Source organism: Gymnodraco acuticeps, unplaced genomic scaffold (genome assembly GCF_902827175.1).
Source record: "Gymnodraco acuticeps unplaced genomic scaffold, fGymAcu1.1, whole genome shotgun sequence".
NCBI classification, from domain to species: Eukaryota; Metazoa; Chordata; class Actinopteri; order Perciformes; family Bathydraconidae; genus Gymnodraco; species Gymnodraco acuticeps.
The window spans coordinates 3,388,256-3,414,223 of record NW_022991064.1 but is presented as its reverse complement, the minus strand read 5'-3'; the positions used below and the strand labels follow the sequence as shown (position 1 = coordinate 3,414,223).

At 41.0% G+C, this 25,968-nt stretch overlaps 1 protein-coding gene across 1 annotated transcript in view; it reads left to right on the top strand.

Moving 5' to 3' along the window:
- The window catches only part of csmd2 (CUB and Sushi multiple domains 2), a 281,630-nt gene that overhangs the window by 204,185 nt on the left and 51,477 nt on the right, over nt 1-25,968 (top strand). Inside the window, 14 exon segments of the mRNA XM_034236672.1 lie at nt 855-968; nt 5,501-5,596; nt 6,292-6,495; nt 7,842-7,966; nt 11,371-11,467; nt 12,338-12,442; nt 12,651-12,769; nt 15,062-15,131; nt 16,337-16,453; nt 17,075-17,284; nt 18,604-18,792; nt 21,378-21,555; nt 24,843-24,988; nt 25,080-25,160. Coding sequence (XP_034092563.1) covers nt 855-968; nt 5,501-5,596; nt 6,292-6,495; nt 7,842-7,966; nt 11,371-11,467; nt 12,338-12,442; nt 12,651-12,769; nt 15,062-15,131; nt 16,337-16,453; nt 17,075-17,284; nt 18,604-18,792; nt 21,378-21,555; nt 24,843-24,988; nt 25,080-25,160 — 1,851 coding nt within the window.

Here is a 25,968-nt window from a genome sequence, read left to right as displayed (position 1 = left end):
CGAGGGCACCCATTCTTCTTGGACCCTCTTGGCAACATATTTCTCTCAATGGAGTCAAAGGGAGAGGAGAAATAATTAAAGTCCACTTTTGGCATTTTCCTTGAAAAAGACACTCTCTGTCGTGCACAATTGTTCTCGCCTCCATTCACTGCCGCTTCTCATTAGTCTAAAGCAACAGCCCTAATGATGGGCTATTTTCTCCAATGCAGAGGACAGGGTGGGTGTCACTGAAACATTGGCTTATCGTGTCATAGAGATGAAGAGGATCTATGGGGAAAAAACCCCACTAAAGATGAGAAGAAAACAAACGCTGAGTCATTTTCAAGAGTAGCTAAAAAAAAAAAAGGTCCTGCCGTCACACCCTATAGAAAGCATTATTCCTTCGTCCCCTCTGCCTCATCCTCTCCATCCTTCTCTTCAACCTGTAATATACAAGTATAATAGACGCAGATTAGATGTGAAAAGGCTGAATATGTTCTGCCAATAGCGGTAGAAAGGGTGAGTGGAAAGGTTGACGGCTCCAGCGTGGAGCTTGAGCTGTACATTGTACAACAGATTAGCTGTCATTACCAAAGCTTTTCATCTACTGACAAGCCATCAAGCCCAGACAGGACTGCTGATCTGGCCATGTAATATCATTTTTAACTGGCAGTATGATCCACTTCGCTTTAAAGGAGACATTGTGATTGAAAGTGCTGTCGGTAATATTCTTTTGAATGAAGATATTAAAGTTCTATGTATTGTGTTAGAATATTTCAAATTGAGTTGTCTATGTTTCTGTGATGCAGTCCCTCTTTCAAGCTAATTTCCCTTTCCTCTGAAGTCAATTATCTTTCCATTTCTGTCTTTTCTAGTGGTCTTCAGTCAATTCGCCTACTTCCAGACTGCTCTGAATGACATTGTGGAGGTTTATGATGGGCCGACACAGCACTCCCGTGTTCTCAGCTCCCTCTCTGGAGCACACACAGGTACTTCAGCGCACACACACACACACACACACACACACACACACACACACACACACACACACACACACACACACACACACACACACACACACACACACACACACACACACACACACACACACACACACACATTAAAATGCAAGAGATGACTCGTTCATGCTTGTACAGCCTTTGTTTCATATTAGGTTTCATATTCAGCACCAGTATTTAACAAATCAGCAAAGGTAATTGGACTATTTCATCTCCTGGTCATTATTTGTCAACATGACGGCAGACTAAATGAAATGTTGTCTTAGCCTTATCCCTTTCATAAGAATCCAGTTAAACTCACAGACAAATTGCTGACACAGGCAGAGTGGTGGGGGCTGCAGGTGGGCTCCAGTGAGCTGTAAAACAATTCAGCGGTGACAACAACTAAAAGAGTAACAGGGATAACATATCAGCAGACAGGCCCGAGAACCCTCGCATGCACATACACCTGAATTTGTATTAGACAAACACACAGCGACTCTCAGGATAACTGCACATACTGTTGTGAAGTCAAACGGCTGTGCTCAAACACAAACACTTGCATGCTGGGTTTAAGCCAGGGAAATAACGGGGACTTTTTCTTCTATCCATTTCATCAAGTGCAATAACTGCAGCCTTAGCAATAACACTTCAAATAAAGACACCTACTCACAGCTGATTCAACATTAGCACAGCTATCATAAATAGTGCATTACAACAGTAAAGCATTATTATTGGGTTAATACTTTAGCATAACTTTTTATCTTACAGTACCTTAGTTGTTGAAATATCTTTATTGTTTTATTAAAAACCATTATCTAACAAACACTAAATGAAAAACAACAAAAAGTGAACATTTATATAATTTCTGATTTGTTTTTCACAGTTTACCATTGAAAGCAATTCAGTGGATTTAAAGTTGCACAACCCTGGCCACATCTTTTCAAACCATAGTTAACATGTTTATAGAAATGTTGTCTCTATACTAGCTCAAAGCCCAAACTGTAATGTACTTTTATTAGTGAACGTAACTATAATTAAAGTGTTTTTATTTGCAATTTCATCTTAATCTTAACTAGTCCCTAAATTAGGTCAGATTTGCCTAAATATCTCTCTTTTGAACAAAAACTTGGATAGATACATTTTGGAAGATTTGAATGAAGCAATAATGTAAGAGGATACCTGTCGTAAGGGTCAAAGTGACAAGGTGAAAGAGACAATATGATGTATTTTGCAATTGCGTTGTAAAATTGCGGATTCATGTGATAAATGCCACAGCTGTATTGATTGGTTTCTAAATAGAAGCCTGGATAGGGGATGTTCAACCTTTCTGGAGTGGTGCAGTGGGAAGGTGTGTGAGTTGAGGGCAGCTTTCCATCTCCACCTGCCCTAGCCCTGTGGCTTGACAAAAGCAAAAAATGATTACTCTGGTTTGTGCCCAGAGCAGCTTCAGAAAATCCAGTTTACAGCTCAATAAACAGGCCGCTATATTAACTGAGGACTCCTGGCGGCAGGTTCACAGAGCTCTCTAACCAGGCATGGCAGAGCAGAGCTGACACACTTTGGCAAGGGAAGAGAGACTTACAGCCCAGCAGGCTGAAGAACTAGTGCATGCAGGCATAACTAGCCTGAATTAGGCATAATCCAGAAGTGTGTACCTGGCATCCACCATACAAATACACAGGCGCTAACATATCGACTAACATACATGTTTGCAAACTTAATGAGCATGGAATTAACCAATACGGTCTAACAATGCAAGCAGTAAATACATGACCAGATCATTTATATTGCAGTGGTTGGCACAATATGATTTGCTGAATCACATAAGCATATTATTGCATTAAACTAGGCTCAGCATTTAACAATAGGTTTTAATTACTGTCACATTTGGTAAGGAATATACTGTAAGTTGTTTTTCAAAGAAACAATGCAATAAATGTTCTTTTTGGACACAGACAGAATACATCTTGAAAAGTGAGAGTTGAACAAGGAAAGATTAAAGGTAGGAATTAGAAATGAAAAGGAAGCGACAAGTAGAAAAAGAAGGACAAAAGGTCTGCATCAAGTTATCTAAATGCTAATTTTGACTTGATTAACAGGACAAAGGAAAGGGATTACTAAAACATGTTGATTTCACATCATGTGATCCCAACCAGATGTCTTCGTTTTTTACTTGAAACAATTTGAGTTAACAGCGGTATCATTGATCTCTGATATTGTTTTCAATGCTGTTTCAAAAACTCTTCACACTGACACTGAATTTTGGCCATTGCCTTTCAGCCAAAGTCACATCTGTCCTTCCAAGTGTTTAATATGCCAGCGTAAGGTTCATTTCAGGGGAGAGTGGGTCAGGGGTTGGAGGGAGGCCAAAGGGTTGATAAATAACATGCTGACACATGTTTGATAAGACTGGATGAATACCTGCCCCGCACTGCACATTATGAAACACTTTCACCATGAAAGCACACAGCACGGGTGTCTTCTAATAAACTACCCAGCATGCCTTGGGGATCCTACAGTGGAACTCGAACAATCATGGCAATGACATCAATGAACTATGCATTCATAGGACACTACACTTAAAGGCGCATTAATATTCAGACACTAAAACGTGTAAGCACAGGGTAGACAAACACACACACACAAATTCAGACACATAGATGTTGCCTCTGGGGCTAAGCATGTCTGCCTCCCCACACAGTGTGACAGCAAGCAGACACAGAGTAATGAGCAGCGCCGCAGAGAGCCAGTCAGCGGCACACTGAGAGAATCAGAGATGCTCACACCTTGTGTCATGTTCTACGTCAGTCAACAAAACACCACAGCAGATGCATCGTGGGAAGTTTAATTACACCATGAGCTGATGATGATAGTAGGAGATCATATCAGTGATGCAGTCATGAAATATGAGCATTAATAGTAAGATACGTGACATTTTGGAACAGATACATTACCTTTGAAGGAAGTATTTCATAGTGAACATAAAGTACTGAAATTGACCTCGTAGGGCAAAACAAGCTGCATTGTAATTACATGACTAAATCCATACACAAAAAACTAAGATAACACAAAAAAAGCTATTTCTGAACACTTATTTTAAATGCCATTTACAACAACAACAAACAGAAACCCAAAATAACACATTTCCTGTTTCAAAACTTGCTACAACAACACAAACATGATCATTCTTGGTCTTGAGTGTGTCAAATGGACATCTTCTAAGCCCTGGTCAGGTGACATTATTGTCTCGCCTGCACAGTATGCTGTTAGCACGTTCCTATTGTAGGCAGGGGCTTAATTGTGAAGGGTGTTGCACTGCAGGTAGTTAACCCACCCCTAAAGTTTGCTGTTGTATACACAGGCAGTGAAATAGTACAATCAGGGGGGGGTGTTGATCTCGGCAGCTGGTCCTACAGCACGTAAGAGTCTCGCTGTATGATTTCAAACCAGCTTCCAATTATTGAGTTAATGATTTGTTAATTAGGGTTGTGAACCGAGGGTAACAAAAGTCCAGCTGGTGCAAAACAAAGAAATGAACCTTGAAATAATAATAATAATTCTGAGCTGGTAGAAAAGCAAGCTTATCATCAAATGTAGCTTCAACTGTAATCTCCCTGAACAGTACTTGATGTGGGCAGATTGTGGTCAGAGGCACAGCTGTAACACACTAGTATCAGTGGCAATACTCAGGACTTCATTTGGTCTCAAGAGGCTGAAGGAAATGATTTGCCATCCAATAGCACATACACGTAAAGTAAAGTATGACAGTAAAATATGAGGATAATCTTAGTAAAAGCAACGCATTTGCATATTAGGATTTGCTTGGTATACCTCAGGAAGCCTTATTAGCATGTTGTATTTTTGTCACAGTAGGTCCATCTGTGAATGTCTGCCAAGCACTGCTCTAGACTAAACAGCAGATTTTCACAGGCATCAGATATCCAAAGACTGGTTTTTCACACTTTATTGCCACGCTGTACAAGACCATAGCTTCTAATTATATCCATATTCAGAGAGCTGCGTGATGCCCTTCTTCACACAATTATTAGCCGATTTTCTTTCCACTTGAAAGAGTAATGCTGCACACACAGATAGACTGTCTAAAATGCACAAATACATTTTATTTCTCCAGACGGATTTGGAAAATAACAGTTATTTAACAATGAAGCGGATTAGATGGTTTACTTATTTATTCTCAGGGACAATACAAATGTATATGTGCCTCTGCAAATACAACACAAAACATATAGAACTGGAAAAGGGCTAAAGCAAACCGCATCAACAGCTGCCCAAGAAACCAACCTTAGAGTAGAGCAGCATCATTAAAAGAAGGACAACAAAGGGAAATGAACACAAAACAATGTTAAGCATACAATCAGCACAAACAGTTAAACATGACAACACAAAATCAATAGCGATTAGGTTGCTAGACACAGGTTATGTGCCCACATAAATATAAATGGATGCAGCACTTTGCTAAAACGTTACAAACTCTGTTTTTATCTTTTCTCTTATTTCAGGCGAGTCATTGTCATTAGCAACTTCCAACCAAATTCTAATCCGCTTCACCTCCAAAGGCCAATCGAGCTCCGGAGGATTCCACTTGGTCTACCAGGGTAAGTGTTTAACACAGGCACACAAACAGACCCTACTGTTGTTTTCCTCCTGGATTCCCTCTGCTCTATTAATTCCCCCCATAATAGTTGTCTTGCTTAGTGATTTCCAAAGTATTCACCTTCAGCTACTATTTTAACTGTGATGTGCTTGTGGGTGCATGTGTGTGTCAGCAGCAGTGTGTGCTCTGAAGCATTAACACTGCAGAAGTATAGCAGTCTGTTCAAATGGTTGTGCTTAAACTCCCCCCGTTCTTCTATTCCCCTAAGAGGGACTTTTTCTCTTGAACTGCTTACTTTCCTTACACAATGCACTGTACCAGAAATGACATTTGCTGCAGATATCCAAAGGCAAGCTCAGGAGAAAGTTTAATGAATAAATAAATCAGTTTTAGTGTCTATTGTAAGTAAGCTGAGGGAAGCACAAGGCAAAGAGAAGCTGAATATTATATTTTGCATTATGTATATCAGACACAGTGAGATTACTCTGAAAATAACACCTATTCTAACTTTTCTACCAAATCCCTCCGTTGATCAAGCTTTTAAATGATTAAAAAAGCGTACAAATATTTACGAGTAATGGCTATAATCAGTCGAAGACGAGCAAAACGGCCTAATGATTCGTTGTAGATGTCACAGATAATGATTTAAAATGAACACACCTGTAATCAGCCTATTTTTCACTGTTTTCTCCAAAGCTGTGCCACAGACCAGCGCCACCCAGTGCAGCTCCGTCCCTGAGCCCAGGAATGGCCGCCGTATGGGAAACAACTTTGCCGTTGGCGCTGCGATCCGCTTTGAATGCACTCCGGGTTATACGCTGGAGGGGCCGAGTGCCATCGAATGTTTGACGGTTCCCAACGCCCTGGCACAATGGAACACCACCATACCCAGCTGTATAGGTAGGCACTGATACTCGTAATACAGTCAGCAGTCACGAACACTCACCAGTCAGCATGTGTTTGTTTTCCTTGCCTTTTTCTTCCTATGTTTGTTTTTCTTCACTTTCTTTATTTCCATCCATGCCGCTATCTTTGTGTTCCTCCCACTCGATGCCTTGAGTGTCAAACTCGTTACTACGACCCAGATGTGGGCTGTCTGCCGTTGCCTCCAGCGATACAGCAAGATCCAGCCATGTAGCACGCAGGTGGCAGGCACCGCTGAGGGTCACAAACACACAGACACACACACACGCTCTCATATGGCAATACCCGCATGTATATTCAAAGGAACACTCCAGCACACCGTACATACAGCTGTAACAGATGCTCCTATGCTTTCACCAGATGTGTGAATGTGAGGAACAACCTGGGAAGAAGATGAAGACTAAACAAAGCGTATCATGTATAATGTGCATGTTCTCTTCTGTGTGGCCATGTCTTATGTCTTTTTATCCTGCTTATCATTGTGTTCCTGCAATTTCAGTAGCAAGGGCCACACCATGAATCGCATTTGTATCTAATTAGGAATAATCACAATCCTATTCTGCTTACTATTTGCGTTTTGGGGAAGCTTTAATAATAATAATACTAGTAATAGCTTGGATTTATATAGCGCCTTTCAAGGGACCCAAGGTCGCTTTACAAGTAATAGGGCAAAAACAAACAGAACAAAAGTCAGACAAAACAATAGATCGATTGAGGGCCCTTTTGAAGGCGTCAAGTGTGGGGATGTTGCGAATCTCCGCAGGGAGAGCGTTCCAGAGGGTGGGGGCTGCCACACTGAAGGCTCTGTCCCCGAAGGTTCGCAGTTTGGTGCGGGGGGTGGTAAGCAGGCTGAGGACCGCAGGTTCCGGGGCGGGGTATGTGGGTGAAGGATGTCCGATGTAGGATATGCGGGACTTGACCGGCAACCAGTGTAGGTGGATGAGGGTGGGAGTGATGTGCTGCCAAGGCTTTGTGTGCGTGAGTACCCTAGCAGCACAGTTTTGGACATACTGGAGCCTGTCCAGGGTTTTGTTGGGAACCTCGAACAGGACACCATTGCAGTAGTCCAAGCGGGTGGTGACAAACGCATGCAGGGTTTCGGCAACCGACTCCGAGACTTTGGTAGAGATTCTGCATCAAACCACCTTCCAGACTTTTTAATAGAGGAGGAATTAGAGATAGATGCAGATAAACAGAGAGAGAGAGGGAGGGGTGAATAAAAAACACCAAAAGGGAGAGGGTTAGGTGGGTATTATTATCATTAGGAATGCAAGGAGTGACGCCGTAGAGATGTGTTTGATAATGTTCCTTTTTCCCTGCAGTTCCATGTGGAGGTAATCTGACCCAAAGAACCGGCACCATCTTATCTCCTGGCTTTCCTGAGCCTTACCTCAACAGCCTCAACTGTGTCTGGAAGATCACGGTCCCCGAAGGATCAGGAATCCAGGTTTGTAAAACACAGTTTCTCCCTGGCATTGCTGTACCTCCTAGATCAGTGATTCTCAAATGGGGGTACGCGGCCCCCTAGGGGTACTGCAGGGGTACTGCAGGGGGTACGTGAGGTAAAAATAAATAAAAAGGTTAATTAAAAAAATACCATGCATGTTTACAAAAATAATCTTAGTACAATAAGTTAAATAGAAAACACAATTTTATATAAAATATTCCTAGAACCACTAACGGGGTCCTCATATAAACATGTTACATTTGTGTATTGTATTTATAGTTTTTAATAATTCATTTTAATTTTGTTCATTGGTTTGTTAAACATATTAATTCAATTGAAAAACTCCTTGGAAAAATAAAGCATAAAGATGAAAATATCCTTAGTTTGTTGTAATGTATGGATTAAGGAGTTAATAAATCAAACACTGAGGGAACATCACTATATTGTAATTATTTATATAGGCTTTTTCTGTCAAAAATGTCCGGGGTCGGTCAGGGGGTACTTTGCTGAGAAAATGTTTCAAAGGGGGTACATTACTGAAAAAAGTTTGAGAAGCACTGTCCTAGATGACAGATGTATAATGAACAGATCTGATGAACGTGAGTAAATCAGAAACAGATTCCACCATTTTTTTTTTTTAAATCGTCACGTCGGTTATCGTCACGACACGATATATCGTGCAGCCCTATTACCAACACAGTGTACATGTATGTTACATCCCCCCAACGTATCCCAATCCAATATGGAATTTCAGGAAGTAACACTAAGTTAGTGGTGAACAAATATGAAAAAGGCGGGATACTGGCCATGTCCAAATGTGTGTTTTTGGAAGGAAAAGAGAGAACCCGTAAATACCACTATAGTCACTCTCTGGCTGCAACCATTACAATATAAATGAACTTTTTAAAACCTTGGACAAACTGTTAACGGAATTTACATATTTTAATCAGCCTTTAGCTTTTAAACCTCTGCATTGTCTTGACACAAAGCTCCTGTGGGGTGATTTGTGTTCAGTTGGCAAAGGGCTAATTACCAGATCTACCGTATATCACGTTATAGCATTTACAGCTCTCGAGGTACAGGTGAGCGCTAAACGAAAAAGTCCACACACTTTACAGGGGCTCCAATTGAACTATTCCAAAAACCTAACATTGCACATATTGAAATACACTTGTATATAATTGCATGTTCAATCAATTTACTTACTTCCTTGGGAGTTATTTATATTTGATTATTCTTATTCTTTCACGTGTTATGGAACCCCACCAGGAACGTGTGCGAGGTCCACTGTGGCTAATGACCTCAGTGTAATCCCTACGCTATTAGCTCCTCCACTTCAGCTGACTGTCCATGCAGGTGAAATACATGCAATGGCCCACCAGTGCATTTAGCATGTTGCTGCACTACACGCTAACATCGCTATAGCCTGGAGGTGGAGCACACCCAGAATAAGAACAGAGAGCTGGCTGCACACACACACTCTGGAGGGCAAAAGGCATTACACTGGAATTCAAACATACATGGCTGGAACAGTTTACTTTCTTAATGATGAATGAGTTTGTATTCTGTGCACACCCTGGCACTCTCACTTCATTGCAAAGGAACCACTGCCTGTGCTTCCAAAATGTGTCGTGCTAACTGAAGAGGGTTTACTGCTGTTTCTATACTCTCTGCAGCTAAATCCTGTTTCCAGCCCACTTTATGTCGTCCTTCTCTCTGCTGCTCCCCTTTTACCAGCTGGCAGAGACACATTAGATTGGAGTGTCACGATCCAGAAGACAACTTAAAGGAGCAAGGTGCCTTGCCGGCACATTTGCCGTGGCCCCCTAATGAAAGATCAATCTGTGATCTGTGCCGTCTCCCAGGGATGCGCCAGAGCCCCTACAGCCCCTACCAACCTTTAATTGGCTCGTATCCGATCTATAACCATCTGAGGCAGGGAGAGGGCCGAGGAATGGATGAGAGCGGGAACAGAAAGGGATGCTTGGAGAGCAAAACAATGGAGGACACGTAGAATGTTGGAGAAATGGATGAATTTGAGCTGAAGACAGAGATCAAAGAAATGCAGTAGATGACAAAGTGTAGCCTTGTTTACATATTCACTTTATATTGACCTGTCAAATTAAAGAAATAGGAGAAGCCATTTCCTTTGGTGAGCATTCAAAAGCAAAGTAAGTTTTAAAATCCATAATTTAGGCAATCTTTGAGAATCCAGGATGCTATTGAGTGAGTGGTGTGTTCTCTCAACAGCAGTAACTGTTGTTCGAGGACACACTTATTTAGATTCAGATATTCAGTCAGCTTTTCTTTGAAGAATATCCCACATTCTCTGCAGCTGTCATAACTCTTTCTTAATTTAAAATCCAATGCACTTGAGCACAGCCTCCTTAAAGTGTCTTTGAAATACAGAAAATAAACCAAAGAAATGCTATGTTGCAGTGACTTGATTTATTCTGTTGGAAATCCTGATCTTTAGTTTGTTCTAAAGTCCTCAGGGACTGCACTTTAAACAATATAAAAAGACACTAGTATACAGATTATGATTTATTAGAGGCACTATCCGTGTTCCTGTGAATCAATTCATTAGAACATGCTTTTCTTGTGGTATTAGTTTGTACATAGAAATAGCTTTGTCATGGTAGGATAACCTTTTTTTGTTATTTTGACAAAGAACTTACTCTGTCAGGTCTGAGACAGCAGCTACAGGGTGTCCGCGGGGTCTTCATTATTTTTAAAAGTTGATAAATCAATTTAGCGAAAACGGCATTTCCAAGGAATTACATTTTGTAGCTTGTTTTCAATAAGTATATAAATGGTCCAAAGAGGTTGTATTCTACAGTCTGCCTGAATGTAATCATTGCGTAGGTGTGTAGTGTGATTCTGTGTAGTTTATTTATGGCATCCCGTTGGATTGGACGTCATCTGAACAGGACATCGCACGCTCACTGCTTGATAGCGCGAAGCTCCGTTTACGCCGGTTGTTAAACAACATCGTTATGGGGAAATGCAAGTCTGCGTCCAAATGGTTGGAAGATAAGGAGGAAGGACAATCAATACTGAATATAGTCAATGTGAGGTAAAGTGTGTCGCCAATGTAACCGGTTAAAACTCCAAGTGGCGATGAGGTCTTAAAATGTATGGAAAGGGTCTTAAAAGGTATTCAATTTGACTTCAGGATTCCTGCATATACCCTGAGCTACGACAATAGTTACTAGCCGAATGGCCATGCTTTGTAGTTCTTCACTTTTGCCATTTTTCAAATGCACCCTTTTATGCCATGTTCTCCCACTCAATAATCTTCAACATTCGTTCATTCTGATTTCCCTAGACGCACCGATGACCCAGCACTCACTGCTCTGCTCCCTAAATCCCGTCCTGTTTGATCTGTTTTTCCCCCGTTCCAGATCCAGGTGATCAGCTTTGTCACAGAGCAGAACTGGGACTCACTGGAGGTGTTTGACGGAGGAGACAACACCGACACCATGCTTGGCAGCTTCTCAGGTATTGCTGTATTTGTGTGTGCATTTAATTTTCTCGCATATGTTAAATTGTGATTTCAATGTTTTGTCCCACCTTAAGCCTTCACATGAAACACATTTTTTAAACCTCTTATCTGTACCTGCCAAAAGCATATTTGAAGCAACATAAACACAACTTAATTAGTTTTCACAGAGCAGCATGCGACCTGGAACACATACTGTATTTGTTAACCAACATGTTTATATATCTGTGACTCGTTTGGCACGTAGATTACATAAAGTGGATTAAGGCTTCCGGGGGAAAAATGTGGAAAGTTAAAACATTTTAACTGGTTAAGCCTCACGTGGAAGAGTCTTGCTACATTTGCCTTTTCTTTGTGTAAAGTTAAAGAAAACATTTGCTTCTCTGTGACGCTCCTCTCATAGTGAGGATGCAGCAACCGGGAATTCTCTTTGTTTGTGCTTGGAACCTGGCCAAAAGTAAATGTTAGATGTGTACCCTGAAGTAAACAGATGAAAGAGGAATTCCAGGCGCACAAATATGAGTTATTAAACGACACATTTTAGGTCATACCGTGTCTGAAGAACATGGGATTTTATTGAGCAGGGTTTCACTTCTTCCGCTGAATACATACACACATATTGGAAGAAACAAATTACTCGTTAACGCGAGTACATTCAAATATATTGCATTCACCAAATACCACCTATGTACAATTATTCATGTATGCGTTTATGCTGTATTCACACACGCATATCACATACCCTTAAGTCTGCGAATGTAAAAGGAACACACTTGTCCTGCTATTTGCCAGTAGCTTATACAGTTAGTTATGGTCAGCCGAGGCGGGAGAGAACATTTCTAAACTAAACTATTAATCTTCTTCCCAAGGCACCACAGTACCTGCGCTCCTCAACAGCACCTCCAACCAACTCTACCTCCACTTTTTCTCTGATATCAGTGTGTCTGCAGCTGGGTTTAGGCTGGAATACAAAAGTAAGTAAAAAAACTATTCGTACCACTTGATGGAAAGTAGCAACTCCCTGAGGAGGAATATATTAAATGGAGTACATTTCTTCTAAAAACTTGCTGGTTGTCTCGCTTCCCATGGCAAGAAGTCTCTCCTGCATTTAGTATCCTTTTGCATTTCTACTCCTGTTCTTGTTTCTGCATAATTATTAATTTGCCTTCTTGTATTTCTTAGCGGTTTCTCTGACCAGCTGCCCAGAGCCTGTGGTTCCTATGAATAGCATCAAGGTTGGGGAGCGTCTCCAGATGAACAATGTGGTCTCTTTCCAGTGTGAAACTGGGTATACTCTACAGGTAACAACACCTAGCTTCAGATATGCTTCAGTTTTAAGTGACCATAAAACCACCTCGATGCATTTTACAGATGTGCATAAAGCCAAATGTCACAGAACAGATGCGGTGGTGGACTAGATGGACTCAGTGTCGGCCAGCCATGTCTTTACAAGTGACATGTTCCTTTTTCAGCCGCAGTGAAGTGTATGCTCTGTTATTATATCATTGTTGACATATTTGCCGCATCATACAGAGTACTGTGGCTTGAGCATGAACAGGTACCAGTTAGGGAGCGTTTAAGTATTATTTGCATATTTTTTTCCGTGAGCAAATTATGCGTGGGCTGAGATTAATATACAAAGCTAGTGTTGTGAACACAAGCCTCCAAGTTTGACTTTGTTTTGCACATCCTTCAAAGGTCCCACTGTATTCATGGGTTCAGGAGACAGATGGTGACTCAAAAAACACACTGGATGCAGAAGTTTACACAAATGATATGATAAAGTTTCCTCTTCACACTTCACTACACACATCTATCAGATCTTCTCAAATGTATCTGACCAGGAGTTTTGGTTAGGTTTGTTAGCAGCAGGAAAAACATCATAACATGGGGAAATATATTCCAATTATATCAAACAATATGTTCTTTCAGGAAGTATTAAGTTATGCTTCTAATTTGCTATCATGTAAATGACCAGGGTATTGCTTTGAATGCTTCCCAGTATGTGCAGTAAAAACATTATCAAGGATAATTATGTAAACACAAATAAGTAAATATGTGACCCGCTCTATCGAAATCAGTCAGAAGTCGCAACGGCTCATTTCAAAATAAACGTGGATTTGTGTAAAGTAATTGTTTTTCGGGGTTCGGGTGTTTTGTTTGATTTTAAATAAATAAAGTCTTGGCTTTCAGAATATGAAACTTTTATTTCCAAAATCACACGATAAATACATGTTTGAAGCTTATAAAGGGAAGATGACAGCTCTCACTCGCACCCTGCTGTTCCGCAGCGCCGCTCCCCCTCCCTCCGGCTGACATTATGAATGTAAGGCTTATAGTAATCATAAATAACACGGCAGGGTCCGTTACAGTTTATTTTCATCGGATTCCAAATAAACAAAGTCTTGGCTTTCAGAATATTAAACTTGTGTCGGCAAATTCAGATGATAAATACAACTTTGAAGCTTGTGACGGCATAATTACAAGCGGAGAACGGAGTAATTTAACGTCACAGCAGGCGTAACAACAGCCGGTGTTCGTCGTGAGTGTTTTCCCTGGGAAACAAACACAATACACACAAACGCAAAAAAACACACACACACTCGCGAGCTTCCCCCAGACCAGTAATCCAAACGAAAATATTTTCCCTCCGTTCTCCTTTGATCATTTGCTCCGCTCAAAATCAGATCGATGGATTCTAGAGAAGAGAAAACTTTGAAGGCCTTTTTCTCAAAATGATGACTCGGTGACAGTCATATATAATGGGACATATTCTGCTTAATATTTGGAGTACAACAACAATCCTGATATCATTAGAAAGCTAGGAATCTCCTCTTCCCAACAGTGTATACAACTCAAAATGTGCCTTCGGGTCAATGCGACAATTCGATAGAGCAGGCCACATATGTTGAAATACAATTTGAACACCGAGTTACTTTACTGATGCTGTAAAATCACAGATATCTTACATTCATGTAGGCAGAAGTGCGTTGTGGTTTCCTATTTATAAAAAATGATATGATTTTAAAATCTGACTGAAACTCAGACCCCAAGCAAACTCTAGCTAGATAGGGTAAAGAGGAAACATGAATATAATCCTGGCCTCAAGCTTGAAAATATCTGAAGTCATTATCACGCCTGGAACTTTCAGTCCTTAATCAGTGAGACATGTGAAAGAGCACATTATAACAGTTCAGTAGCCCTCACCAGCATGTTGTCCTGGTGCTCAAAGGAAAAAGGTCAGCTGAGTCAGCCCATTATGGTCCAACAACAGACTGTATCAAATGTTCCATCTTAAAGCAAAGTCAGTATTGAATCTCAGCTGCAGAGCTTATAGATTGTTTATATGTCTTATTTGTGGCAGTGGACCAACAACCGTGATCATCTTAATGTACCTGAGAAGCTCCCTCTCTATTGTTCTGTCACTGCAGATGGATTTAGTCATTATGTCGCCGCATGAAGTCATGTGGAGACAGGAGGCAGGTTCAAGTAATTGGAGCAACAGATGAGTGACAGAGGATGGGGAAATTAATTAATCGCTTGTTCTTTGTCGCTCTCTTCTCTTTGTGTGTGTGCATGGATGCTTCTTGCAGGGAAACTCGCATATCACCTGTATGCCGGGAACTGTCAGGCGATGGAACTACCCACCTCCTCTCTGCATAGGTAAAAATATCTTCTTTCCTTCCCTCCACTTCCACATCCTGCCCTCCATCTGTTTTGGTTCTCCATCTATCTCCATTCCGATAAAGATCCTTCAGTTTGCAGATGCTAACTTTTCTAAAGAATACACAGATAATCACTTTCAATATCATCAGCCTTTTAAATGAGAACAATACATTATCATATAACTTCTGAATGACTAAAGTTGACAAAGATATGTTTAACCTTTCCAATACTGTTTCTCACACGCAGCAATCATTTATATGTAGACTATCAGAAAATGAAGAAAATACGTGAGATAAACAAAAAAGCAATGGTTCACTAGTTTGTCTTTTTGTTTGTGTTCCTGGAAGCTTTTGCACTTTTAAAATGAGTTTCATATTTCCACCCTGAAGGCTGAGCGTACACACTGAATGTAACTGCATTAGCTTCCTTTCTATATTGCACCTCAAGTCTTGAGAGTGAGATTGCCTTTTTCAACTTATTGGAACAACCTACCACTGCCTAATTAGTTCCATCTCAGACTGTGATTGGTTGAAGTCGAGGGAAGATTCATCGTGTTCACAGGCATCAGCAGTTTCCTGATTAACTTTAAGCTTTCGGTGCTGCTACAGGATAACATTTAACCGCTGACTTTTTTCTAACAGAAACACGACTATACAACACCCTGATTTTCTCTCAGTGGTTTCTCCCTCCCCTGACTTATGCTGGCATTTATTTCTTAATCTACTCCACTGTGTTTGCTTTTCCCCTTTTGCAGTACCTCTGCCTTTTTTTTCTTTGCCTTAAGTCAGCTAATTCTTTTAATATTAGTTTCTGCATCCTTTCATCTTTTTAATATTGGTTTCAGGAGGGTCTTTCCCTCTTTTCGGCGTTCATTGGTTTTACTCACTTCAGTCAGGAAAACATTTACCCGTCAATGGTTTTAAGATGAAAGCAAAAAGGATGAAAAGCAGAAAAATAAATTGTATGGAATCTCGAGTCAAAAAGAAAAGAGCTCATAACTATTTAATCAATGATGTTGTATTTTTTACTACACCTAACTTTACTCATATAAAGTCATCAACAATGTTTCTATCGGTGGCATTGTGGTTTAAGAGTTTTATTTTACAAACATAAAAACATATTGTACTACGTATAGTATTACTTAAATGTGTGAGGATCAGTTTTTGCACATGCTAATAAATGCTTTGTCTGCCCTCTGTCAGCTCAATGTGGAGGAATCAGGGAGGAAAATGAGGGTATGATTCTCAGCCCTGGTTTCCCTGGCAACTATCCTAGCAACGGTGACTGTACCTGGAGAATATACCTGCCAGTTGGATACGGTGAGTGTCGTGAGAGGCTCTTTTTCCAAACTCGAAAACTTTCAATTTTGCAAACTAGTGTTGGAGAGTGACAACATTGGTAGTGGTAGATAATTTAAAGAGGACATATTATGTTCATTTTCAGGTTTCATATATGTCAATTGTGGCTCTACTGTGACATGTTTAAATGGGTTATTGTTCAAAAAGGCCTTTACTTTTCTCATACTGCAGCACCTCTTTTCACCCTCTGTCTGAAACCAGAGCCCAGTCTGCTCTGATTGGTTAGCTGGCCAACTGATGTGATTGGTCCACTGCTTAGAGATGTCCCGCCCCTTAATTAACCTATCATGTACAATGTGTTGGAGCGCTAGCCAAAAGAAGCGCAAGTGTTACATAGTGATAAAAGTCAAGTAGTGAACAAAGGTGTCCACTGGAGGAGTTAAGGGGGGAGTGTGTTGGAGAGAAACTTCCTCTGGAGGGAACACAGGGATTGTAGCCTTTGCAGACAATTTACATACACAGAAACCTAATCTGAGAGCCTGTGCCAGGGGTCCCTTAGTAGTACTTTAGCAGGAGAATGGCATTGCCTTTTCAATTTCCTTATACTTCGTTCTTAAAAAAATGACTTTGTTCTTTCCCCAGGAGCCAACCTTCAGTTCCTCAACTTCTCCACCGAGGCCAACCACGATTTCCTCGAGATACGCAATGGGCCCCTTGATACGAGCTTAGTGATTGGCCGATTCAGCGGCCAGGATATTCCCTCCTCATTACTCACCACCTCCCACGAGACCACAATATATTTCCACAGCGACCATTCACAGAACAAACCGGGGTTCAGATTCGAGTACCAGGGTAAGAGACCTAGAGGAATGTGTAGGGTGGTAAAAGATACTGAAGATTGAAGCAGAAAATTATGATCAGCCCCAGGATTGTGTCAGATAAAATGTGACTTTGCTAATATATGTTTATAATAATGATCATAATCACCATGGCGAAGACTTGCAGAGCTGAGCCCGTATCAGCATTATGAGTTACTTTCTTCTTGCAAAGCTTCATCAATTGAGTAATTACTTCAGTGTGACTGGAGCTTTTTGGCTGCTTCAAATTCATCTTCACTGTCACCATAATGTGTTTAAGCGGAAGTGCAGAAAAAATAACTTTGAGTAGAGTCCAGCTAGTTCACTGAATTGACAGAATACACCGTAAAGCCACCAAGGTGAATTACGATTGTAGCAACAGAACGATATATAATAATCTTTCTTTCGTGTTCACTTATTATCCATAAGTGTCGCCTCACTGTAAAGTGTAAGCATTCTAAAGCCTTAACACATTACGAATTAGCCCTAGAGCTGATGGTGTCAGACTAATCTGCCCACAGAGCCAGTCAATTCCACATATCTATAAACCTGTATATAAAACTCTTGATCACTTAAAAGATTTCCGCAGTATGTGCCAATAAAAGGCTTCACTGCATATCTACATAACCGCGAAGAGTAAATCCCCCTCGTCTGCAAATGCAACAGGCACACAAAGTTTGTGTTTTGCGATTCAACAAACGAGCCGGCAAACGGAAAGGTAGAATTGTGCATTTACATAATGATGTGTACATTAGCATATAAATCAAGCATTATATTTGCAAACACCCCCCATTCGCAGTATTTGCATGAGTTATCTCCTACAAAGGGAAGCTGTGATCCATAGAAATCAATTTCTTTAGTCATATTTATTTCCTGGCTCTTCAAGGCTCACTGCCTGCTTTGCTTTTGTATCCAAGAGGAAGAGAAAGGGAAGAATTATTTACCCACACTACTTCTGATGACTGCATCATACTCCTCTGGCATAAGTCAAACCCGCCCTGGCATTTTCTTTCTCTCTGAAAACTCCAGTCTCAAAAGGAGTAGGAGGATGAGGAGGAGGAGTGAAGGGGAGGTTTAGCACAAGATGAGGAAGGGAAATTCAAGTTGGAAAATAGGGAAAGAGGACTCTCCACTGTAACACCTACATTGTCTGGAAGCCGCGCATTAGCAGGCAAAACAGTAAATGTTTTATGGATTGATTCTAGCTTCAGGCCATAACAAGATAAGACAGTGGCAAAAACATGCTTACTAAAGGACTGAATACAAATATGTGAATCTATTGGAAAAATGAATACATGCTGTTCTGTTTCTCAGCCTATGAGCTTCAGGAGTGCCTGGATCCAGAGCCTTTCCGGTACGGAGTGGTGGTGGGGGCTGGCTTCAACGTGGGCCAGTCCATTTCCTTTGAGTGTCTGCCCGGTTATCTGCTAATGGGACATTCCATCCTCACCTGTGAGCATGGCACCACACGCAATTGGGATCACCCTTTCCCTCGATGTGAAGGTGAGAGAATTCAGATTAGTCGTTTTAATAGCCATACATTATGGACATTTCACACATTTACCAATCCGACCAGTTAATGACTTCCTGTTTAGAATGTATTGAGCTATTTGGCATCATTAGTGCAAATAGCGGCTACGTGTATGGACATTATGATTATCTATTATGAATAAAGCAATTAAACAGCATTATCATCCCCATTAATGAAGCAAAGTAGTCTTCAGTGAAAATCAATACTGTGCGTAAGAGAAATGGAGTCAAATAATAGAAATTGAATAAAAGAGGGGGCTGAATTACAAAGAAAAGTAATGAGTGCTCCTTTCTTTCGCCTCGTCCTTGACCCACATTCACACGCTCTGGCTGTCGATTATTCAATACGGCAGACGAAATTACAGAGCGAGGTGACGGCCGTGACACTGGAACTTTTAAAATGGGCGAGCATAGAGATAAACGCGAGGGAGGGAAGGTGCAACGGAGTGAAAAGGAAGAAGGAAAAGGAGATAAGAGTTAATTCACTCAAGGCAATCATTTCTTTTGTGGCCTTTTTCATTATTCACGTGCTGTTCAGAACAGAAAATTATACCTGTGTGCTTGCATGTACAAGTTGGTACCTCATTTATCCATTAACAGGGACAATAAGTCATTTAGGATGGCACATTTACTCACACATTCGTAATACCGTTTTATTTTACAGATATTATCAGTCATGCTTCAGTTTATTTCCTTTATAAAATAGACATATTGAGCTTATTTGCTCTCAGCTATTGCATTACATGTCAGCAAACCATGTTGTAACACCTTCATTTGACCCCATACAGCTCAGTATATCCTGCTCTTTAGTTTCCTGTCACTACATTATTTGCACCGTCTCAGGGGCTGAGAGACATTGATTTGTGTTAGCTTGCTTCCACTTAGCTACTTGTCTTGGAATGATCATAATACAATGTTGCTGGCACTGCACTCTTTTCTGTTGTTTCTTTGTTTGTACTTCTGTCTGCATTCAACCTCTGCTGTCTCAAGTCTGCCTTCTTCATTATCCCTTTCCCATTGTTCTGTCTATTTATATTGTAGAACGGTTTGTATAGAAAAATACTTATCTGATTAATTGTATATTCATAGAGATCGCTGCGGAATAACTATTATTTTCCTGGTCTCTGTGGAAAAGGAGAGGCTGACAAAGACATTTTGTAAAGCTTTATTCTACTAATAAACCAACATTTATACACAATTTAATTCTAATTCAATCAATATAAACATGTAATTCACATGACAGTACTTTCACATGATATGATTAAACATATTATGATTCACATGATATGATTAACTTAACCATGTGAAAGCTCACATATCTTTTTCCAGACATATCATTTCATCATATTTTACTTGTTTTGCATTTTGAAAAATAAATTGCAACCATTTCTGAAGTTTTCTGATGCCACCTTACCCTTGAAGCAAACACACAATTCTACAGATAGGGTTTAAGTAGCTTGCCAGCTGATGGCTTCAGCCAGATGTGCAACTCGATAGAGTGTCCGGGGTTTAATCAATGGGTCTGATCGATAGCTCATTTAACTGCAGGTCCTGCAGTAGAGGGGCCTATCTACCATCGAGCTAAAGCAGGCCGCTGTATGACATGAACACAAACATAACCTGAGCGAGACAAAGTGATAAAACATGCAAACTCTGCTCTTGGAATTATCATATACTTATAGGCTTTATATGGTGCCGTTATGCTGAATACCTGTCTGGGTTGCTTGAGATGCCTGCACTGCTGTGATTACAACTCCTTCCTGATTGTTCCCTGCTCCACCACAGTGAATATGGGGTTTCTCTGAGGGATGTTAAGCTTCGTAATCGTTAAGTTGCTTAGAACCTCCTGAGTTCCTGAGGAATGTTTGAAATAAAGTTATAATTATTCTGCAAGCTGCTGTTTTGAGGCTGGGTGCAGGGTATATATAGTTTGTATGCGAGTGAGCGAGTTTTACTGTATTTGTCAGGCTGTTCAGGATATTTTTAACCTCAGGATATTTTGCATATGAACTTATGATGCTCTCAGCTTTGACACAGACATGCTGTTTTAACCTTAACTGTCACTCACACACAAGTTTACACATTTAGATGCATATCCATTCCTCAAACACATACTGTTTGCACACATGTCAAAATGCCAGTCTAACCCCTCGCCTCATCTCTGCGCTCTCTCTGTTCACCCCCAGTGGGAATGGGTTGAGGCCTTATCTTAGCAAAACACTCCATCCAAGTCCCCACTTGCTAACAGGCTTTACTGGCTAATCTTTAGCTCAGACAAGTGCCTGGGCGCTAGACGAAGAGCAAAGAAAGAGACACTGAAATGGAAAGCAAAAAATGGGGATGATAATTCATTTTTTTCTGACCAATTGAAGAAGAAGATTCAACTTATTGTCATTACGTAGTACAGGTACTATGTAACGAAACGGTTTCTCTGCATTTGACCCATCCTAGTGTTAGGAGCCATTATGCCATTATGTACGGCTTCTGAGTTACGGATATGTCCTGTTGTATTCCTGGCCCCCTGATATACGCTCTGCTTCCCTTCCTCCCTCCCTCAGTGCCTTGTGGTTGGAACATCACATCAGACAATGGGACCATCTTCTCCCCGGGTTACCCAGAGGAGTACCCCAACTCAGTAGACTGCTCCTGGCTGATCACCGTGGCTCCTGGCTTCGGCATCAAAGTCAACTTCACCCTGCTTCAGGTTCACGGGCCGCACGACTTCATCACTGTCTGGTGAGGAATTACCTTGACATTTCAGATACACTTCCTTTCTGCCTGTGGGTAAAGTTAAATTGTATTTTATCAATTTCTCTAGTGAGCAGACCAAGTCCATTTAAAAGAAATGTGGCAGCCTGTACTTCAACTTTGAAATGTTACAATGTTTATTTATTTGCGGTTCAATATTCTCGTTATCATCACCTCCATTGACTTGTTTTTCGATACCATCCTTCATCTCCTTGTCACCCACTTAAGCTTCTCTACCCGGTACACCTTTTTTTCTCCTGTGATATCCGCCTTTGTGGTGTTGTCTGAATCAGGCTCCAATAAGCTGATCTCTACTGCCCATTTCTCTCTTTCCATTTACTTTCCTCTTGAAGTGTATCCACAGCTTGTTTTCTGACTAACAGGTACAGTACGTCCTCCCACTACATGTGGCCCTCACCTTATTACAGTGGTAAATAGATCTACAGATCGAAAGCTCAACTCTGTCACATCTATGCATGCTTTCAATTTTTGTTTTATGTGTGTCCTTGATTTTCTTATCATGCTCCTCAAAAATACTTATTTGGAAATAGTTCTTAATGCATCTCCAACCACATCAATATCTATACAAATGTAGGATAATGAATTTGTGAGGTTTTTCATTTGGTCTTTTTATTTGCAATTTCAATGAAAAGAAAATGTTTTTCAGCAACATGTAATGTCTGTTAGCCAATCAGAGCAGTTTGTGAAATACAGTTCCCACTTCTGTGTGAGAGAAAAAACTTAGAGTAAGCTTTGGCTTGTAGAAATGTGTGTGTGCTAATGTTTGTGTCAGGATGCTTACCTGATAGTTGTGTGTATTTTCCCCGACTGAGTATCAGGGGTTAAATCTTCCTTTCATGGCCTCCATAACGCACGGCTGGGCCTGCCATATGTGCGAGCAAAGAGAGGATTTTGCATGCATGACGGTTGCCAGTCCCAGTTGATCCCCTCTCCCGAGATGAGCTCCAAAGGTCCCCGCTCTCAGTGACACCGGAGATCTGACTGCCAACCAAGCTGGCTACTTGACGACCAAATGAAAGTCCACATGGCGTTGAATGACATCTATGTTTTACGGACTGGGTTGCTTATAGAAATGTGTGTGAATATTTCATCCAGAGTTTGTATCACTTTGACGACATAGCTAAAGTAGACCAAAATGTACCCTTTTAAAGCTTATTGTTCATCTTCTGTAAAGCCCCCCGTCCTGCTCTTCCCCAACAAGCTCCTGCAGAGCCAAGATGGGGACTATCATGATCCCCAGTTTTCAGTTACCACCGCTGTGTATCTATCCACTGAACTACTGAGCCAAGGAAATGGGCCCAGTAATGGCGGCTTGGCCACAGTGCTGTCAGGCAGCAGTCCCTAGCCAGCCGTTTCCAGAGCTGCTTGTAATCTCCCATGCCCAGTCTGACAGCCAAAGACAGATGGTTTTTAAGCTGAATGGTTGTGGCAGGAATCTGGGAGCCGGCTTAATCGGCCGTGCCCACGCCATGGGACTGCCAAGGCTGGGCCGCCGCTTCCAGAGACACTCCCTTTGGATGGCAGTTAGCAGGGACAGCGCAATCCAGACCTGTCATTCCACGCTTATCTGTAATTTTTACCTTATTTCAACATAATCACCCTGAGCAGCCCAGAGTAATTGCTTTGGGTATGATGAAGTGAGAGCAGTTTGGTTATACTCTCTGGCATCTGGCTTTGTTTGTTTTTTCTCATAGAACTGCGTCACAGAGCCTCAAGGTTCTTTATGGTTAGAGACAGAGCGAGCATTTCTGCAAAGGCTGCTGACATAAAGTCCCCACGGATAATTATCATCACGGTTTAATGTTGGATAGCTTACCTGTGACCTTTTATTTTTCATTTCAAATGTATTATCTCTTCGATTTACACACGGCATCTAATGCACGTCTGTCCGTCCTGGGAGAGGGATCCCTCCTCTGTTGCTCTCCCTGAGGTTTCTCCCATTTTTTCCACTTAAACTGTGGGTTTTTCTCTGGAAGTTTTTCCTTGTACGATGCAGTGGCATTTTTTTTTTAATATTATTTTTAATATTTTTTTGTTGTTACATTTTTCATTAGTTTTACCAAAATAACTTGATTTAATTGTATTTAAAATAATATTTCCAAAGAAATAAATCCTTCGAATCTGCCTGTTCAGTTTCTGTTGGAATGTGAAGGGTTAAATGCCGTCTCTGCGAGTTATGTGAAGACGGGAGGGCTTGTTGGTCCCTCTCTACATTCACAGAGGGCCAGCTATAGTAACTCAACGAGAGAGTAATGTCAAATGACAGTACAATTGACCAATCATATCTTCCCTCTAAATGGGCGGGCTTTATTTTCGCGGACTTTATGACAAGTTCCGCCCGCTGTGAAGTCTATGCCAGAGGTGCAGTGACGCATCCTAAAACCCGGAAGTAAGCTGCGCTCGGATTCCCTCGACAGAAAGCAATGGGATTTCTCCATAGGGTTTTGGAAAATAGCTTGAAATAAGGTCTGTGGAAAACGAACCTGTTAGATAAATGCACGTTTTGTTCAGCCGGATAATATCCACATGTCTACCCTACTTTTATTATTTTCGAATCATAAATCTAATCGATAGATTTATGATCGATAGATTTATAATTAGCATAAATTCGTTCATGATGGCTCACTTCAGTGATAGTGATGACATCGTTGCGAAATTATTAACCGAGTCATTTTCAAGATTGAGTTACAATGATAAACTGGAGTGGCAAAGGATCAGCTGAATGACCCGCAAGTGCTTCATCCAAAAGGACCGGAGGATGGACTTTGTGTTTAAGTGATTTGATCATCAAAGGTAGGCCTAAGTCATTTTCAATGCGGGCCGACGTGACTTAATTCATTTGTAATTGCTACTTGGCTGTGGGTGCCCTGTCATGATAGGTGTTTATATAAATTATGTTGTTCTGTGTGGTAGAGGGTCGCTGTCATTGATGCGTTTTGCACCCCGGACCGCTGTTTTGATATTCCGCTGAAGTCTACGTTGAGACGTAATATCTCTTCTTTTTTTTCGAGGGAAGGGGGGGTCAGAGGGCCTAGGTATAAAAGTCACGGCTCGCCACTGGTACGATGTGAGGGTCTAAGGATAGAGGGTGTCGTTTTTTTCTCATACTGATATTCTGAACAATCTGTGCTGTTGTATTTGCTGTAAAGTGTCTCTACTGTAGGCTATTTTTATTATATGTACAGCACTTTGGCTCGACCAAAAATCATTTATAAATGTGCTATTTAAATAAAACTTGATTTGATTTGATTTAGGGATGGTCCTCTGGAGACAGCCAGGAAACTGGGAGTGTTCACTGATGGCGAGCCCAACGAGCCGCCCAGCAGCACATCCAATCAGCTGCTCATTCGTTTCCGTAGTAACACGGAGAAGGGTGGACTATTCCAAATCAGCTATCAAGGTATGTAAAGTACTCTTCTCAAGTGAGCGTTATCTGTACCATATATATTCTGTGTTTGACTCACTTCATGTCTTTGTTTCTCTCCATACAGCGTACAGACTGCAGTTCTGCCTGCCTCCTCCCATCATCCCTAATGCAGAGATCCTGATGGCAAGCAAAGAGTTTAAAATAGGTAGGTGGAAGCTGTCACAAAAATGCATAGTCATACATATGTAGACACAGATAATAACTAGGCACCCTTAACTTTGTTTATATTAGACATTGGACCCATCCTGACTTTTGGAATGTAAGCATTTTAAATATTGAATCCCTCTTTCGGTTCTTATTCTGGCTTGAAAGTTGCCCCAGGATCACCAACTTTCATATAAACTACTAGGGATGTAACGATATATCGAATATCGCGGTAAATAAATGTCTCAATACCGTCGTGAGACTGACAAAATCTACCGCGATGTTTTTTAAATTATTTTTATTTATTTTTTAAACCTTTATTTAACCAGATGGTCCCATTAAGATCATCAATCTCTTTTTCAAGGGAGACCTGTCCAACATGGCAGCAAGTAGGTTACAACATGAACATAAAACAACAGATAACACAAAAGGACATCGTATTTACAGTACAGGGCTACATTTACATACCTAGAGACATTGACAAGTACCAACAGTATATTTATATCTCGCCCTGTCAATAAGCCTCACCTTCTTGGCAAAAACGGTATTGTTTTTGAAGTGGTGGAGAGACAATGCACAGTTTGACCCACTGCTGTCACCCACGGCCAAAGCATATCTCTCTGTCCCAGCAACATCAGTACCAAGCAAGAGAGTTTTTTCCACAGCAGGGGATATTGTAAACGCCCAAACATCCCAGCTTCTACCTGGAAATGTGGACATGCTCATATTCCTAAAAGATATCCTTGATGATGCTGAGTGAGTGAGTGAGTGAGTGAGTGAGTGAGTGAGTGAGTGAGTGAGTGAGTGAG